At 39.3% G+C, this 19084-nt stretch overlaps 1 protein-coding gene across 2 annotated transcripts; it reads left to right on the top strand.

The window, feature by feature from the left end:
• The first annotated feature begins 485 nt into the window (after positions 1-485).
• Thoc3 (THO complex subunit 3) lies at positions 486-18399 on the top strand. Of its 2 annotated transcripts, XR_010041120.1 has the most exons (7): positions 486-806; positions 1392-1548; positions 6678-6882; positions 10184-10345; positions 10463-10563; positions 12965-13184; positions 18107-18399. XR_010041120.1 is itself a non-coding variant. In XM_063230811.1 (6 exons), exons 1-6 carry the CDS (start codon positions 540-542, stop codon positions 13126-13128), a joined length of 1056 nt encoding a protein of 351 aa, XP_063086881.1. In that variant the 5' UTR covers positions 486-539; the 3' UTR covers positions 13129-18399. The 2 variants fall into 2 exon arrangements, 1 of the variants encoding a protein (XP_063086881.1); XM_063230811.1 differs by having other exon boundaries at positions 12965-18399.
• Positions 18400-19084: the final 685 nt, after the last annotated feature.

Genomic DNA, 19084 nt, shown 5'->3' with positions numbered 1-19084 from the left:
ATTCGAGATGTGTGTGTGTGTGTGTGTGTAAGAGGGCGGTGGATATTTACTTTTCGTTATTTTTTACATACACTCCTGCCCACCTCCCAAACCCGGACACCCTCACTTTCGGCCTACCACTGTCCCATTCTACGCTATAAATTAACCCCGGGTCCTCCAGGAAGTCCAGCGTTTCTGCTCGAAGGGAGCAGGAGCCGGGCGAGAAACAACTCCAGATACAGTATTTAGTGATGGGTGAACTGTAACGGAAGCGTTGATTTCTTCTCTCAGTTAAACAAAGATACAACTATATACACCAAGGTAATGGAGAAAGACGGACCCTAAAAACGTCAGGAACGTTCAGAACGAAGCAAATTTAAAGTGGAATCCTCCTTACTTTAAAGGGACTGGACCGCCGCGCACTGCATGTTGGGATCTGTAGTTCCTTCTTGAGCGGGCAGCAGCGCGCATGCGCACATGCATGGGCAGTCTTCTGCGCGCATGCGTACGGCGGCGGCGCCAGGACTGATTGTAGTTCAGAAGGTGGCTACGATTTTGGCATGGCGGTGCCTGCGACAGCTATGGGCCCCTCGGCGCTAGGCCAGAGCGGTCCGGGCTCCTTGGCCCCCTGGTGCTCAGTGAGCAGCGGCCCGTCGCGCTACGTGGTTGGAATGCAGGAGTTGTTCCGAGGCCACAGTAAGACGCGCGAGTTTCCGGCACACAGTGCCAAAGTGCACTCGGTGGCCTGGAGCTGCGACGGCCGTCGCTTAGCTTCGGGATCTTTTGACAAGACAGCCAGTGTCTTCTTGCTGGAGAAAGACCGGTTGGTGAGCTGCTGGGGCCTGGCCCTGGCCAGAGAGAAGGCTGTGACGTGGGAAAGGTTGGGTTTGGGGTGGGGACGGGACGGGAGTGTGCATGGTGGGAGGGAAGAGTTTGGGGCGGGAGGAAGGGGAGACGTGCTGAGGGGGAAGATCGGGATATGTAGGGAGTGTGTTAGTGAGATGTGGTGCTGGGTGGGGGGTGCTGTAAAGAGTGAATGAGACTTGGTGAAGAGGATAGATAGGACAGGGGAGGTCGTGGTGATGAGTGAGGAGCTTTTCTTGGAGACCCTGTGGTCGTAATTGGGTGACCTTTGGAAATGGGCGGGTGGCTTAGGGTTAGGGTTAGGGTTAGAACCACAAAGGAGGTCAGGGCAAAATGGAACACCTATTGTGGGAGAGCAGAACAGTTTAGAGTGATTGAGGAGAGGAAGGAGAATCCTGAGGGTTTTGGATCTTCTCTTGGGAGTGCTGGATTCTTTTGAATTATCCAATTCTTTGTTAGACCCATACTGCCCTGATCTGAATAAGGATAAGTTGCACTCAGAGGCAGCTACATCTGTGTGCAGTGACATCTGGATTGTATTCTTTCAGGTCAAGGAAAACAATTACCGGGGACATGGGGATAGTGTGGACCAGCTTTGTTGGCATCCAAGTAATCCTGATCTCTTTGTCACGGCATCTGGAGATAAAACCATTCGCATCTGGGATGTGAGGACCACAAAATGTATTGCCACTGTGAATACTAAAGGTAACTATTTAGAGAGAAGGCTTTAGGAAGATAAGCTTACTTGTATTCATTCAACAACCCTTCACTGAGTATGTTCTCTGTGCGTGACATTCAACACTGAATATGTTCTTTGGGCCATGTTTGCTAGCTGAATAAGGTAGTCTTTACCTCGAACAACCTTGTGGTTTAATGTGGGCAGAGACATAGACATAAAAATAACAGCGTGACATGGTTTGTCCTATTATAGAGATATTTACAAATGGATAGCCAAAATGGAAATTTATATGTCTTCATGGAGGAGGCAAAGAAGGCTTCATAAAATTTGAGCACTCTTCTTTTGTAGCCATAGTAATGTAATGGTCAGGGTGTAGTGGGTGAGGAGAATTTGGGAAGTTCTGATAGACTGATGTGACTAGAGCTTAAAGAGCCTTGGTGATCTGGAAGAAAATGACCAGAAAGTGTGTAGTGCATATATAGACTGTTCATATCGGGTATTATTTGGTAAATCTTGAGACCATTTGTTATAATTGATTTGTCATTTAACGTTAGTTGCACTATTTTATGTGGTAAGGTGCGAGATAACCATATAAAATTTTGACAAATAACTAGATAAAATTTTATGATGCACCATAGATAAAATGTAAAAAAAAAAATATGTGCACACATTTTTGTGATAGTGGGGATGGGACCCTGAAAAAATAAACACTTTGCATTGATAAAATTAACAATTTTTAAAATAATTTTTTATTTAGAAAAAGCAAAACAGAAAAAAGGTTAGAAATAATACAGAGTTAAAAAAAAAAAAACCAAGAAATCACTACTTGATAAATTGCTGTCTTAGAAGTAGTTGTTCAGATTACAAAATCAAAGCATAACAAGTGGACAGTCAATGACCTTACAAACTATTCTATTTGATGAACTAACAAAAACTTAGTAGTGTGGTTATCTGTCTTGCAAACTTATACGTATAGTTATATCCTTTAGAGCACTTTCTTTCTCTTTCATTACTATACTATCATACATTTTGGATCTTGAAAAATTAAAAAGGTCATATCACAGAGATATATGTGTACCCATGTTTATAGCAGCCCATTGTAATAGATAAACCTTGAAAAAACCCCAAATGCGAACAAAGAGAACATGGCGGACAGACAACAGCAGCTACTGAACGCTCTCTAAAGGCTCGGCTCAGAGGCCAGGAATGATGCGGACTAAGGAGATACGAACCAGTAGAGATATGCTCTGCTGACTCAGGAACGAACTGGGCTGAGAGAATCCAACTTGGAATACAGTCCTGGCGCTAAAATAGGAACAGAAAAATCTCGGTGTGGAGGCTCGACTCCGCGCCATTGGAAACCGCGGTTTGGATTTCCGCCGCCACGGTTTGGATTTCCCGCCCCGCCCGGCGGCCGGCTGCCTCCATAGCGGCTCAGCAAGAAGAGACGCGACCGCCGAGCTCTGGGAACGGGAGTTTGCGAACGGAGTCGGAAACGCGACGGACAGGGAGGAAGGCTGACTGGTGGCGAGGTGAGCGAGGAACTGACTCCCTACCGCAGTTTGACTCCAGCGGAGGTTTTTTCTGGGCTCGGGCAGTCCTGTAAGAGCAGGGCGCAGTGGCAACTGCAGCCGCACATTTCCCTCTCGGACGGGATTGGTGAAAGGTGCCTGGCCGGAGTGACGCTGCTGGCGGACTCCCTAGGCTGGCCTAGCCCAGATCCCAGAGCCTGACGGTGGCCCGGAGGAGCGACCGACTCCCGCGTAGGCTGCCTCCTCCGCAACTCCCTGGTGCGCAGCGGTGGGCGGGAACACCTACCCAGCGCAATTTGATCAGGCTGTGGCTGACAGGCAGGGAAGCCGGGCCTCCTGTGTAAGATTGCATTTTATAAGGAACAGAAAATATGGGGAAGGGAAGCAACAAAAAAGGCTCCCCGGCCCCCAATCCTGAGAATCAGGCAATAGTGGACACTGCACCAATATACATTAAGCGCCATTTAGAGAGCCTCATAGACCAATTCAGGAATGAAGTTATCAATGACCTGAAGCTAGAAGTATGCAGAATAGTTAGAGAAATGCTAAGCACCACCCAGGAAAAAGCAGATGGTGGAATGGAAGAACAGGAAAAGAGGGGAGAATTGCTTGATGGAGAAAACAGAGAAAGCATTGAGTATGTGAAGCAGGTGCAAAGGGACTATCAAGAAATTAAGAAGTCTACCCAAGACTGGCATAACAGCTTGAAAGAAACTAAGGACAGACTATCTGAATTGGAGGGCAGACTTGAAACATGGGAGAATGAAATGAAAAACTTCTTAAAAATAACAAAGAAACACACAGCAATAATACAAAGACAAGAAGATGATAAGAGGAGCCATAACTTAAGGATTAAGAACATAAAAGAAGAAGTAGGGACACAAACAAGTGAACTACAAAAGCTACTCACAGAAATAATCCAGGAGAATTTTCCCAATTTAGCAAAAGGTAAAGATACTCAAATGTATGAGGCATACAGGACCCCAGCTACCTACAACCCTAACAGAGAAACACCCAGGCATATAATAATAAAAATTCCAGAAATTCAATACAAGAACAGAATATTAAAAGCTGTAAGAGACAAGAAACAGATCACTTACAAGGGAATACCCATCAGAATTACAGCAGATTTCTCTTCACAAACCATCAAATCACGAAGAGCATGGGGAGAAATAATTCAAGCTTTGAAAGATAATAATCTCCAGCCAAGATTGAGATATCCTGCACAACTGACCCTGGAAATTGATGGAAAAACGAGGTGCTTCCAGGATAAAGAGGAACTGGGGGAATTTGCAACCACCAATTCAACCCTACAGAAAGTATTGCAGGATATTCTAAAAAAAGAAAAATACAAAGAACCCAGAAATAGGGGCGGGGAGGCCACAACGAATGGAGCAGAGAACAAAATGAAGAAGACAAACTGACAGCTACTGACAGAAAAAGAGCTCAACAGAAATGAGACAGAGAAGATTGGATGATAGGAACAGCTTTTTTTGGAGAAAATGACATCTTAATAGGTAATGCTGATTTAGTGCCATCTTGGTTTGAAGTCTCATCTAGCGTTTGTTTTTCTGTCTCCAATGGTCTAAACAGGTTGTATCTTATTGGATTTTGTTATGTACGATAGTATAAGAAAAAACCTTTTAAAGACAAGGAGATTATACAGAGACCATTGTTCATTTTCTGTTAGTCGATTCTAAATACTCTATAACGCTGTCATTCTCTTAAATGGATTTACATTGTTTTGATATACTTAATGCTACAGTATATGAAGTTGTACTCAAGGACTTCAGGGAGGGAGTCAATATGGTAACTATTTTTGGGTCAGGATTATCTGGTGGTGAAACACTATTCTGCTTAAATGGTTATGTTTTAATCTGCCCTGTTTCGCTGTTATGCCCTCTTTTTTCTCAATCTCCACTCCATTATTTACTTTTTTATTTTTATCCATTTAATTAAAGGGAAAAATATAGCAGGATATAATATAGTAACCCACTTTGACTTTCTATTATCTCGATTTGAAGCCCTGTATTACTCTCACCATCTTGTTTTTGACTGAGGTTCCTCTATTCTGTTTTGCTGGATAGTATCAGGTTCGAAAGTTTAGGCATCAGCTGAGAAGATAATGAGATTCATTATAACGCCCATTCTCGTTGACTTTTATCTACTTTTGAAGACCTACAATATCTCCAATGTTTTGGTTTTGTCGGTTTTATTCTTTACGGTTTTGTTCAATTGTAGTACAACTAATGGTATAGGCAATTCTATTAGAAATAGCGGGAGGCATTATGGTAACCATTGTTGATCACCTTGTATTATGTTTTTATATTATCTATTATGTCCACCCTTTTGACTTGACCGATTCTGTTCTGTTATGTCACATTTGGTTTTACTCTCTTCCAAAAAAAGCAATAAGAACTGTGGGAGCAATGAAACCCAAAATGTGTAATAGTCACTGTACAAAAGAGAGGAAAAGAAAGTGCTCTAAACTATATAACTGCATGTATATTTAAATGTATAAGATAGAAAATAATATCACAGAGTTTTATTGGATCATTGAACAGAACTGTTTGCAGTACCATTGTTGGAATGTCCACTCTACAAGCTTTAATTTTGTGACTTGAACAATTATTTCTAAGATGGCAATATGTAATCCATTAACTAGTGATTTCCTACTGCGCATTTTTTATTCTGTAAATCTGTATAACTTGTACCCCTTCACTGTTTTTTTTTTCTTTCTTTTCTTTTCTCCTTAAATTAAAAAAAAAAAAAAGAAAAAACCCCAAATGCCCATCAACCGCAGAATGGATGGAAAAGATGGTATTTTTATACAATGAAATATTACTCAGCTACAAAAAGGATGATCTTGAAGCTTTTATAGGTAAATGGAGGCAATTTGAGACTATCGTCATGAATGAAATAAATCACATTTGTAAATATCGTATTGTCTCTAGTATAAAAATAATAAAAAACTGAAAGATAAAATTTGTATGCTCAGTTTGGACTTCTGGACTTTGTTGATAAGTCTCATACCTGGAGGTAAAATGGTGTAGTGCTTTCACCATGTACACGAGATGAGTGATTTTAGATGATACATGGAGGAACATAAAAACCCATTTTGTCCATTAATTCCTACTAGAAGAAAAGAACTATCTCATAGAATTTTTTTTTAATTGAAGCTAAATTTAAGTAAATTTTTTGGAGTCAATTTTAAGAAAAGTTTTGAGTAAACTATAGTTCACTATTACATAGCTAGAACAAGAATTAGGAAGGTGGCATGTGAATGAAATTTAAGAAATACTAGTGGAAAGAATGAGGAGCTTTGGGCTCAATTCCAGGCATAAATTTTGACTATGTAACTTCCTAGCTTTGACAGCTTGGCACACTCTTGTCATTCACTTCCTTACTGTGGATATAAAGTAGCCATTAGAGAAATATTGTAAGGACCAAATGGGAAATTTAAGCATGATGGTGCTAGACTCAAGAGTTTATATTTGATGAGTGGTAGTTCTCTTCCATTGACTAGAGCTTTGAAGTTAGGTAAGTCTTTTAGGGTAACAGAATAAACTTCTGGAAGATTATGGGCAAACAGGTGATCTTGCTGATTCTATCTGGGTTTCCAGGGGAGAACATTAATATCTGCTGGAGTCCTGATGGGCAGACCATTGCTGTAGGCAACAAGGATGATGTGGTGACCTTTATTGATGCCAAGACACATCGTTCCAAAGCAGAAGAGCAATTCAAGTTTGAGGTCAATGAAATTTCCTGGAACAATGACAACAATATGTTCTTCCTGACCAATGGCAATGGTTGTATCAATATTCTCAGGTGAGAGGGTTCGAGCTTGGGAGACTGTCATGTTGTTGTTCTAGGTACCACAGTAGATGGAGAGATGAGTTAGACATGAGGCCCTGCAGAAGGACTAACAAGGTAAATGGTAATAAAAATATCTGGCTTCCATTAGGCACATTTGAACCAGTTACTTTATTACTTTATGGTGTTCTTAGAAATTTCAGGGGATTGTGTGCTTCATATTTGATAGATCTGAATTCAGAGAGCTTAAGTGACTAGCTAAAGGATAATAGGACTACATGTACTTTGAATTGTGGCTAATTTCTTCTCTTTAAACTTTCAATGTAAATACCACTTTTCTGCTAGTGAAGTCATCTCCATTATTCCCACTCCCTGGGTTACAGGCTTATTTTATGTACTTCTGTAAGGAGCATTTCTCATTCTGTTTTATAATTACATGTTTACTTACCTATCTTCCCCTTTACACTGTAAATTCCTTAATGGTAGAGGTTGTGTTGTCATGTTTACTACTGAATGGCTAACCCATTATTATTGTAGTAGCACCTTAGTAAATATTTGTTTTCTAAATGAAATTGTGGAATTGGAATTCAGGTCCATTCAAGTCTATTCTTATTAGTATCCAGTGAATAGTGGAAGGCACAGTGAGATAGGTTCTGTAGTAGAAAGGCAAGATGTTTGCTATGGAATTCCCAAAAAGAGCATTTAATAATGACTGTGGAGGCTGAAAGAGCTTGATCTTAAAAGGTGAATAGAATTTAAGAATCAACAAATGAGAAGCACCCAGCTGACAAAAAAACTATGAGTAAGCATGACATATTTGGAGAGTAGTTAGGTCAAGATTGTTCAGGTTGGTGACAGGATGTGAGAAGAAGTTACAATAAAGTGAATATAATGTTGGATTTGTGACTCGCATATAAAAGGTCTTACATTTTGTACCTGTTAACATGGATTATATTTTGTAGTCAGTAGGGATTCTCCCACTTGAAAAATAAATCTTAAAAGTAACGTTATAGAGTACAGATTTAAAATTACATTTGATAAATGTACAGTTCAAGCCAGGTGTGGTGGCTCATGCCTGTAATCCCAGCACTCGGGAGGCTGAGGTGGGAGAATCCTCCCAAGTTCGAGACCAGCCTGGGCTACAAAGTGAGCTCAAGGCCAGCCTGAACTGCATAGCGAGATCCCATCTCAAAAAAGACAAAAAAAGTATAGTTCAATGAATTATTATACTTAACTCCACCTAAATCAAGGTATAGTACTTTCTAGTTACCTAGGAAGTCCATCCATATGTTTTGTCCTAATCACAGCTGTTTCTCTCAAAAGTAAACACTGTCTCGACTTTTATAGTTTCTTTATAGTTTTATTTACTAAAAGTACATCCTTAGATGCTCTAAGTTTGTTTATTAAAAGAAATGATAAGTCCTTTGAATCTGTTAGACTACACTGCCCTGCTCAATTGCATTCTTTCCCCTTCCAGTTTAGATACTGAAACCTAGACTAAGCCTGTTCACCAATGGAGAATCTCCCAGTCTGTGGTTCTGATTTCATGGGCTTATTTGTTGGAGTACATTTATAAAGTAATACGTTCTCTCATCTACTATTTGGTTACCCATTAATATAGTCATTTAGGAAAGGTGGGATCAATTCTTAAATATTTTTGTTTGTTGTCAGATAGTGAATTAGTTCCCTATCACTTGCAAAGATAGCCAGTTAAGTTTTTTTCTTTTCTTTTTTAAAAAAAAAAAATCATTATTGATTTGTTTTTAAACATAGTTGAATATTCTTTAGTCTATTGTAATAATTACCTGTATTGAAGCACAGCAGATCACCTCATCTTTGACGAGTCAGAGTCTCTTCAAGTTGACTTCTGAATCCTTTTTTGACATATTCCTAGTAATCTTCTGTTTCTTGGTCACTGGTAGGATAAGATTTGCCAGGTTCATCTTTTATCTTTCCTGCCCCGTTTCCTGACCAGAAAATCGTCTTAAGCAGCAGTGGATTGTTTTACAGGGAAAGTAATACTGAAGCTAGGGGTGTCTGTTACCGCTGGGTTGGTCATGGCTTCTAGGTATTTCTAGTGCACAAGAATTGTGTGTATGTGTGTGAGTGTGAGTGTGTGAATTTTTAAAAACATATTTCAAGATGAAATACTTTGTGAATTTATGATTATAACTTCCACTTAAAACTTATGACTATAGGTTTTTTACTAAACCTCTTCTGTATAATAAATATCTTTCTTTCTTTCCAAACTTAGTATTTTGGTTCTCAAGAATACAGAGAATTACAGAACTTGTATATCTTATTTTTACTTTTTGCTTTTATTCCATTTTACACATACAGGTGACATAATGACCAAACTGTAGTAGTCACAGTGTGATTACTCTAAATTGCAAAAAATTGTGCTTTTTCTGTATACTTTCTCTATTTTTCCTTCATTTAAAAATATACTGCTGTATATTGTCAGAATGTACAATTACATGTTACAGTCTTTTAACCATGTATAGTTTCTTGAAGAACCTCTTATACTTTTAAAGTCTTTGGTCATTTTGATTGTTGAAGTTGTGTAATTAAGATTCCTTAGGAAGGATTCATGGGAATATTATTGCAGAGGTTTATTTGTTTGTTCTTTTGAGACAGGATCTTCTTGTGTAGTCCAGACCAGCTTTGAATTCACTTAGTAGTTCAGGCTGGCCTCAAATTTGTGATCCTCCTGCCTCAGCCTCCAGAATACTGGGATTATACATGTATCAGTGTGCTTGGCAATTCCCAGAGAGCTTTCAACTTATTTACGTACTTAAAAAACTTACACTTTCGTGTGTTCAGTAGTAGTATTTGATAATTGTACAGGATGTAAAAATCTTTGACATATTTTTTTGCTTATGTTATCTTAAATATGCTATTCCATTTTCTTTCCATTTTTTTTTTTTTTTGACAGTGTCTTACTGTTAAAAAGTCTGCCCATAATCTAGTTTCCTTTTTCTGTAAAATGTGGTAATTTTACTGCTGTGTCTTCATGTTGGATGCTTGGTCTGGATTCTTATTCTCATGTGGTTTTAGGCCTTTCTTTCTTTCTTTTTTGGTATTGGGGATTGAACTCACGACCTCGTGCTTGCCAGGCAGGCACTTAGGGTCCTGAGCTAAATCCCTGGCCCTAGGGCTTTTCTATATATAACTTGAACTCTTTTTTTTTCAGGAAAGTTTCTTGAATTATGGTTTTTGTATTATTGTCTTGCTTGTTTTCTTCAGTGTTTTCTATTACTTTCTAAATGCTTCAGTTCTTTTCTGCAGATTAATTGCTGTCTGTCTTGTTTCTCAGCTACCCGGAACTGAAGCCAGTACAGTCCATCAATGCTCATCCTTCTAACTGCATCTGTATCAAGTTTGACCCCATGGGGAAATACTTTGCTACAGGAAGTGCTGATGCTTTGGTCAGTCTCTGGGATGTGGATGAGCTAGTGTGTGTGCGGTGCTTCTCCAGGTATGCCACTGTGCCAGCGCTGTTCTTGTTGGGTAAATTAATTTTATTTCATCCTGGGTAAAATGTTATCCTCCTCTTTTTGGGTAATTCTGACATCTTTGTCCATTCCTGTTACAGGCTGGATTGGCCTGTGAGGACCCTCAGTTTTAGCCATGACGGAAAAATGCTGGCGTCAGCTTCGGAGGATCATTTTATTGATATAGCTGAAGTAGAGACAGGTAAATGAATAAGCATTCCTGCTGTCTTCCTCACTGGACACAGGCCCGCTCTTGTTACATGTTTCCCACTGCACATTATTATGTCACCAACATTTTAAGAAATTGTCTCTTTAAGACATGTCTGTGTTCTGATTGTCACTGCTAGGTAATGAAGGGGCAAAGGTATAGCAAAGAAATTGACAGGTCTGAAAATTGATGTAGGGGAATATTTTGTATTTCATTAACTTTTAATTCTCCCATTGTAAAGATTTTACAATGTCATAAAGTGGAAAAAAGCATCAGCCTTCCAAATACATCTCTTTTTTTAACATTGTGGTATATTTCTGTCTTTTTCTTATATATAAATTTGAAGCTTCCCCAAAATATTTAAGGAAATATCAAATTTTTTGCTTTAAAAACAAAACAATGCTGCATGTGATTTGGAGGGGAGGGAGTTAGGATGAGGCAGGAATATCGTGTGAGTTTGAGGCCATTCTGGATTATATAGCAAAACCATTTTAGAAAACCAGACCAAAACAAACAATAGCAAATCTCAACAAAATTTGATTGTAGAAAAAATGGGAGGAATATTCATTATGTAAGACAATTTCCTTAATTTTTTAAGTGTAACTTTATTATATGTGTTGTTATGCGGTATTTAGTAAAAGAATCCAAACTATGTAGAAAACTTCCAACAAGAAAGAGAACTTAAACGTGCACTATTTAAAGAATGCCTGTTAATAATCTGGTGAATTAAATGAATTAAATTATATTTAATCACTTATTGGTTGTTATTTAAATTGAAATTCAAATTTGAGTTCCTCAGTCACCCTTGTCACATTTCAGGGACTCAGTAGCCACAAGTGCTTCAGGACAATTGTCCTGGCCATTGCATGGTTCTGTTGTACAGCACTGCCCTATGTGCTTTACCTCGGTGCTGTTTGAATTGTATGAAATAACAAATATCTTCATATGTTGGTTTGTAAATTTAGAATAATATGTGTGCTTATTACATTTGGAAAATGCTAAAATATAAAGAAGAAATTGTCACCTACTGGACAATAGTTTAAGGATGATCATTATTAACATTTTAAAATATTTCTTTGCCATCTGTTTTTTCCTCCCATCATATATGTATTTTTTTATGTTCGTAGAGTGAATAACATAGTAGATATAATTTTATATCCTACATATTTTAATAGTTAAATTAAGACAGGTTAAGAATTAATTTTAATTTTATTCCTGATAGTGTATAGAATAGTCTCATTTTAATATGGTTCAGTCAGGCCAGCTTCTCAGACAGCATACACATTGCATCAGTCTACTTCAGTTGTGATGGTCTGCAGTGATAAAGTTAATCTTATATGACACTATATATCATTCATGCTTTCCAGTATCAAGATGTTAAGCTTATAAAGCCACATAATCATTTGGAAGTATTTTAAGAGGCATCTTTTGATTTTCTTGAACTGTAAGTTTTTTTTATGTTAACAAATACAATAATAAATGACATGGAATTAAAAGCCTAAAGAGAAATTGAAGGAGGTATAGCAGCTTCAGAAACCATTCTTGGTGTCCATGTAACTCAGAAACTGTTTAGTTATTCAGCTATAGATAGCCAGCCCGTATTATTATGGAGAGTGATTTAGAAAAAATGGGAACTGTTTCTGAAGTCAATTGTTTTACAAAACTCATATATATATGTGATTTTGAATAACAGAATTCTCACTGTTTGACCACACTATAGACATTTGACTGCATTGTTCTTAACTCTTAGCACCGAAAAAAGTTGAGCAGAACTAAAGGAATAACTGCATTGAAAAGGTCATGTATAATTTTAATGAATCAGAGAAACAAAAGACAATTTCTTTTATCATGCAGGTTGTTAAACCCTAGACCTAGAAGATGCTAGGCAGGTGCTATACCACTGAGGTATATGTAAATCTAGCCTGGAAAAGGAAAACTTGGGGGGAAAAATCTTTGAAAGGCATTTCGATTTACTATATCTGTTTCTTTGAAGACACCAACTTCATGTACTCTGTTTCCATGAGATGTGACATTGTTAGGTCACTGTTTTTTATTATTAAACAGGGTTAAAATTATGCCTATCTTCCTGGGCTGCCTTTGGTATTCAATAAAATGTAAACCATATCATATTTAATGGTACTCAGTGAATGATAGCTGCTGTTACTGTTTTTCTGAAGGATGAAATAGGATTCAGACAAGAGGTGCTAAAATTAACCTTCCTGCCTTCACACCTGGCTTGTGTCCTCCTTGTGCCTCAGTGTTCTGCATAAAATAAGATAATGATTGTACCTATCTCATAGGATGTTTAATGGGTTACAGGAATTAATAGAGCTAAGTAGTGAAGGTGGCCTCGTATTATTAACATTGATTGGTTTCTTTATATTGATTTCTACAGGAGACAAGCTATGGGAGGTGCAGTGTGAATCCCCAACCTTCACCGTGGCCTGGCACCCCAAAAGGCCTCTGCTAGCGTTTGCCTGTGATGACAAAGATGGCAAATACGACAGCAGCCGGGAAGCTGGGACTGTGAAGTTATTCGGGCTCCCTAATGATCCCTGAGGGGAGGGCCCGGCAGAGACCTTACTTGGTGTAGCTTGCCGGTTCTTTTGGACTTGGTGTGCACCCTAAGTGTTTGTAAATTGGTATAAAAACCTTTGTCAGGTTGCCCTTCCAGTTCCTTTTCTGGTTTCGGTGTTAGCTGTTTGTGTTTCTCCTCAGCACATCAGTTATGTGATGTGCGCTCGGTAGGTTGTGCACTAGTGCTGGGTAGCTTGTCCCCTGGGGACGCTTTTCCTCTGATTTAGATCTGTGACAACCTTTGTTGTGCTTGGTGCCTCTTCAGCTATTTGTAGTTGCAAGGAGGGTGGGATAAAGATGGGTTTTTGATAATTAAAAAAAAATTTTTATATATAACTTAGAGAACTTAGTATTTAATAAAACTGAGTTTTTTATTATGGTACTTATAAGAATTTTTAAGTTATGAATTATTACAAGGAGATATTGCAGGTTTGTGTATTTTTTGTTTTAAATCTGAGAATTTAAATGTGATAGTTCTGTTTATATCTTAATAAAAAAACTATTAAAGTGTAGGGGGAACACATGCAGTGCATGGGTTACAGCAATCCTTAAAAGTCATCAATAGTTTATTTATTTTTTATTGAAACAGGCTTGCTATGTAGTTCAGGCTGGCCTTGAACTCACTACGTAGCCTAAGCTGCCCATGAACTCAATAATCCTTCTGCCTCAGTCTCCCATGTGCTGGGATTAGAGGTGTGTACCACCAAACCCAGCTAAAAGTCATTAGTTGTTTGTATGAGTGTAGGTATTCCTGGCCTCATTCTGCACAGATTTGTACACAGTAAATTATGACAAACACTGAGAAAAGTTACAGAGTAGAATAAACACAAAATCTGGGTAAGACAAATGCAAATAGAATAGCAAATTAAAACTAAGGATCTGCTTGAAAGATTTAACTGAAATTTTGGCTTTGAACTTGCTGGTGGCAAAGTGAAGAAGGGCCTAAGTCAGCTAATTTTTAGTACGAGAAAGAAAAACATTTGCTCCTCATGAGAAGCGCAGCTTTCTTAGTTCTTACCTCTAACAAATGGAGGAGAGCTGTTGTTTGTGAATGGTATTTTGGTTTGATTGTGTTTTAGTCTTCGTTGACATAAAAAAGAAAAGATAGAAATATAACCAAGTTATTAGAAAATTTGTGGAAAATTTTGGAAAAAGTAAATACAAATTTTTTTCATTTTTGTGAGACAGGGTCTCATTTTGCATTTCAGGCTGGCCTAGAGCTGACTTTGTAGTTTAGGCTGGTCTCAAATTTGCAATAGTCCTCCTGCTTCAGCCTCCCAGGTATTGGGATTACAGGCGTGCATCATCACACCCAGCTCAAAAGAGTTCTTAATGCCAAGAGACAACCATGATGAGCACTTTGTAACCATGATTAGAAATTTTTCCATGATCGTATGTATGTATAAAAACATTTACTGTCATCAGATCCTTGAAGGGTAGGTAGCTCAAGTATGACAGGGTAAATTAGGGAAGGTGGCCAGCACATCGGTGTGCTCTGTTACACATACTCAGGAAGTCTTAAGAGAAACTTTCAGCTACTGGTTTTTTGCTGCATCTGATGCTGTAATGACCACATTATATTGGTTTGAGCAGGATGTTTTCACCAGTTCAACTTGAGGTCCTGCATCATGTGGTCGTATTCATGTCTAGGTTTGTTTGAAGGCCCATATCCCTTCTGTTTGCAGTGGGTGTCTGCAGCTATTGCCCTTCCTATTTCACAGACGAGGAAACCTTGGTTCTGAGAAGTCACCCACTGGCTAGGTTTGTAAGTGACCTGTTGAACTTGCTCTTAGACTTGGTAGTGTTTCCTCTGGCCCTCCAAAGGCTTCTGTTGCCTGCCTTCCCTGAAGGATGATGTTTACAGATATATCCCAGCTTGTCACCTCATTATATCAGAAGTTCAGTGTCATTCATGTCAGTGCAAATAAAGTGACACATTTTTCAGGCTTTTGCAAAGATTTTTCATACCTATGTTTGCTGCTGTTTACATATTCTTTTTTTTTCTTCTTCTTTTTTGTCTTTTTGAGACAGGGTCTCACTATGCAGTTCAGGCAGGCCTTGAACTCACTTTGTAGCCCATGATGGCCTTGAACTTGTAACGATCCTCCTGTCTCAGCCTCCTGAGTGCTAGGATTATAAATATGAGCCACCAAGCCTGGCTAAAAGGTTAAATATGGGTTTTTTTTTTTGCACTGGGGATCAAACGTATAACCTTGCGCTTGCCAGGCATGCATTTATGCTGTTGAGCTAAATCCCTGGCCCTGTGTTTGTATATTCTAGGAATTTGGTCTTGATCTTAATATTTGATTGCTTCTCTTCCTTTCTGTCTATAGAATTTTTCTTCTCTGAGTTTAAGTAGTGGTCTGTACCATCTATGCTTTAAACAGAGTTTTGTTTTTTTTTTTTTTTTTTTGCTTTTTAACTAGTAGACGCTTGTAGCAACAGGATAGTACCTGTGAGGAAAGAGCTCCAGCTTGTGCAGCCATTTCACACCAGCAGCATGTTGTGGATCCCATCTGTGGGCCTTGGCTGTGGACTCCTGGAGACCTTCAAGGTCCAAAGTCAGATCCATCCTAGGGAAATGACATGCATCTCAGGTCTTGCACCCTCCCCCTGTGATCTGAGTGAGCTTTTAGTTTTGCAGAGCTGGAACATGCCATTTGGCGCTACATCTGGCCATCTGTTAATATTTCAGTCTAGATACTGTGCAGCTGCTATTTCATACACTAGACATCCGAAAAGTGGTGAGGTCAGCTAAGAGCTAGACTTTTATTTGGCAGGGAAATTATTTGGCTGGGATTAGCTGTACCAATGACCTATTGCTATGTTGACTGGAATTTCTAGTCAGGCTAAGAAATGGGAAATTTATAGTCTATTTTGCCAAGATCCTTGCAATTCTGTGGCATCAGATCTGGGGCAGGATGAGCCATGCCAGATATTGAGCTTGTGCAAGGGATGTGTGTGCTTGGCTGGTGGTTCCATCCTAACCTGTGTGGGTATAAGATTTAACAGCTAGGGACCTAGTAGACCAGGGTCTTGGGAAGGCTGGAGCAGGAAGTCCTGGTGAGATGCAGGTGAATCTAAGTAATAGGTGAAACAAAATGCTGGCTAAGCTCTTCTCACAGGAGACTGCAGAATAGGGTACCAGAGAAGAAGCAGGAAGAGGGTATCCTAGGGAGGTCACAGAGGGGTGGCTGTGTGCATGAAGAGTTGATTGGAATGTGATGTGTGGGTGGGTTTAGCTTAAGGTAGTAGGTGTGCTCTTGAGCCCTTTCTTGTTTCAAAGATGCATTCTATTTCCTAAGGCTTGTAGTCACAAAAGGGATTGTGAAGTGTACTCTTTGGAAGGAAGAAAAAAAGCACATAGACAATTAAAAGGTGAGACCTATCCTCAGTCAAAGAGTAGAGATTGCTCATACAGAGTGCACTGCAAACTGAGGAATACTCTATATGTAGGTAAGACGTTGCCTTCTTTTCTTTCTCTGACACTGTAGTGCAGTGGAAATAACTGGATTGGAATCCTGGCTCTAGCAGTGATTGAGTTGAACGTACTTTTTTCATCCATAAAGTGTGAGGATATTAATCTCCTTGTCAGTGGGTTATTGGAAAAATGAGATGAGAGGAAGTATTTGTAAAGTATCTAGTATAGCACCTGGCACACGGGTGAGGGCAGTTTTGATAAATCCGTTCTTCTCTGAGGGAGAGCAGCTCTTAATGAGAATACAGTGGCTGGTGGCTGAGACCTGTCAGTCCCTCAGCTTGCTTGGCTCCCCATGCCATCTTAGTCATCTCTGGGGTGGGTGCTGTGGAGGAGGAGACTTACCCATCACACCTGGGCGTGATGGGAGGTACAGAGGAGAAATATTAGATCTGCTCTCCGCTTGAAGTCTGCGGGCTCATGATGGATGTGTGTGTATGTGAACAGATAGACTGTCTCAGGGCTACACACCGGTGGCTGAAAAATTAGGAGCAGACTAACGCTCGTTTAGCTGAGGCCACTAAGAAAGGACACGGTGGGTTCAGTGCAAGTCTTGAATACAATGTGTGTGAATACAGAGTAGAGGACATGTGTAAAGGGGCTTCTGCTCAAGCTAAGACACCAGTGCCCTGGGACACTGAGAAGTGTGAGGCTATGGCTGGCAGCATGGCCATGTGACTGGGAAGAAATGGGTAGATTTGGAATCAAAACTCCACTGTCAGAGAAAATTTGACCAAATTACTTTACTTCCATGATAATTGCTTTTTTAAAAAATTTTATTGTGTTGGGAATTGGACCCAGGATCTCACACATGCTTGACAAGTACTCTGCCACTGAATTACACCTCCTTCCCCAAGTTTTGCTTATCTTAAAATGTGCATAATAATATTGTGACTTATGATTAAGTTAGTTGACACATAAAATGCTTGGCACATTATTAACATTCAGTTAATAGCTATTTTTGTCATGTAGATATAGTACCCTATGTGTGTGCTGTTTATAAAGAGCTTTCAGTGTCCTGTCACTTTTTGTGCAAAAGTAGAGGTGTATAAACAATAGAATTTCATAAACAATGCGAGGTGAGTTGGAATTTGAATAAAGTGAGTATTTTTGGTTTTTTTGAGACAAGGTCTTACTGTGTGGTCCAGGCTGACATTGAACTGTCTATGTAGACCAGGCTGGCCTTGAACTTTGGTGATCCTTCTGCTTCAGCCTCCTAAGTACTAGGATTACAGGCATGTGCCACTGTGTCCCACAAGAAAATGAATGCTTAACATCTATTATTTAATGACTCTTACGGTTCAAATGTAAAATGGCCCTCAGTTATCTCAGGAATTCAGAGACAGGGCTTTTGGAAGGTGTTGGATCTTGGTACTATATTCATCAATTCATTGGATTCATACCTGAGTGTGCCTGTTGGAAGAGGTGTGTTGCTGTGGGCATGATCTTGTCATCATCTTCCTTTTCTCTCTTGCTTCCTAGCTCCTGTGGGATGTGCAGTGGTCTTCTGCTATGCCCTTCCACTATGCCATTTCTGCCTTGGAACTAGCCAACTGTGAACTGAATCTACTGGAATCTAATAAACCTCTTTTTTTACTTGTAGGTGTCAGATATTTTGTCACAGGGATAGGAGTGTGACTAATGTAGTTTGCATTCATAAAGACCTTCTTAAACTTAGGAATTATATATTAAAAACTTTGTAAAGAGTACAAATTTACTAACATTTTATGTTTGAAATTGTTGCCAACATAGTAAAAAATTATTGAGTTTTCTTATTTCTTTTTCATTTCTTTCTCTCCTCCTCCCTTGTTATGCTGAGTATCAAACTCAGGGCCTCATACTTGCCAGGCAAGCACACTATTGCTGAGCTATAATCTCCAAACTTAATTATTGAATCTTAGGACATTCAGTGTCACAGTCTTTTACCATTTAAGAACAGCAGCCCTTAGTATGAAAATATGCCTACCCACCCAGCAGTGTCCCATTAGGTCACTCGTGTACAACTTGGCCCTAGGTGAATCAAGAAGGCCACTGTGGATCCACAGAACAAGTGGGTAAACTTATGTTTTCTCCTGTGTTCCTGATAGTATCTCTAGGATGTAGTTCAGGGCATGGGGCAGATAGAATAATGAATCTGTAACAACATCTCAGAATGCCCTTGAGCACCAAAGGAGATCTGTGCTAGCACTTATGATTTGTATCTGGTTATCAACTGTGACTATACCTAGAGTGAGGGGTTCAAGTCAGTTGAAGATAGGCTTATGATTGATTTGTGATGGACCTTATTTCCTTCCAAATGGGAGCTAAAAATGTTTTGTTCAGCAAATGGAAAGGAATTTCACTGTCTTAGGTTCACTAAAAGTTAAACTCTTATGCTTTGTACAAAGAAAAGGGGGACAAATCAAACTACTGTGCCCATTTTACAGATGAAAACTAAGGTTCAGGGAGGATATAGAACCT

Source organism: Cavia porcellus, unplaced genomic scaffold (genome assembly GCF_034190915.1).
Source record: "Cavia porcellus strain 051 isolate PalLab524CR breed Dunkin Hartley unplaced genomic scaffold, mCavPor4.1 scaffold_19, whole genome shotgun sequence".
NCBI classification, from domain to species: Eukaryota; Metazoa; Chordata; class Mammalia; order Rodentia; family Caviidae; genus Cavia; species Cavia porcellus.
Note: the sequence above shows the minus strand (reverse complement) of the source record. Positions and strands in the feature narration are given on the sequence as shown.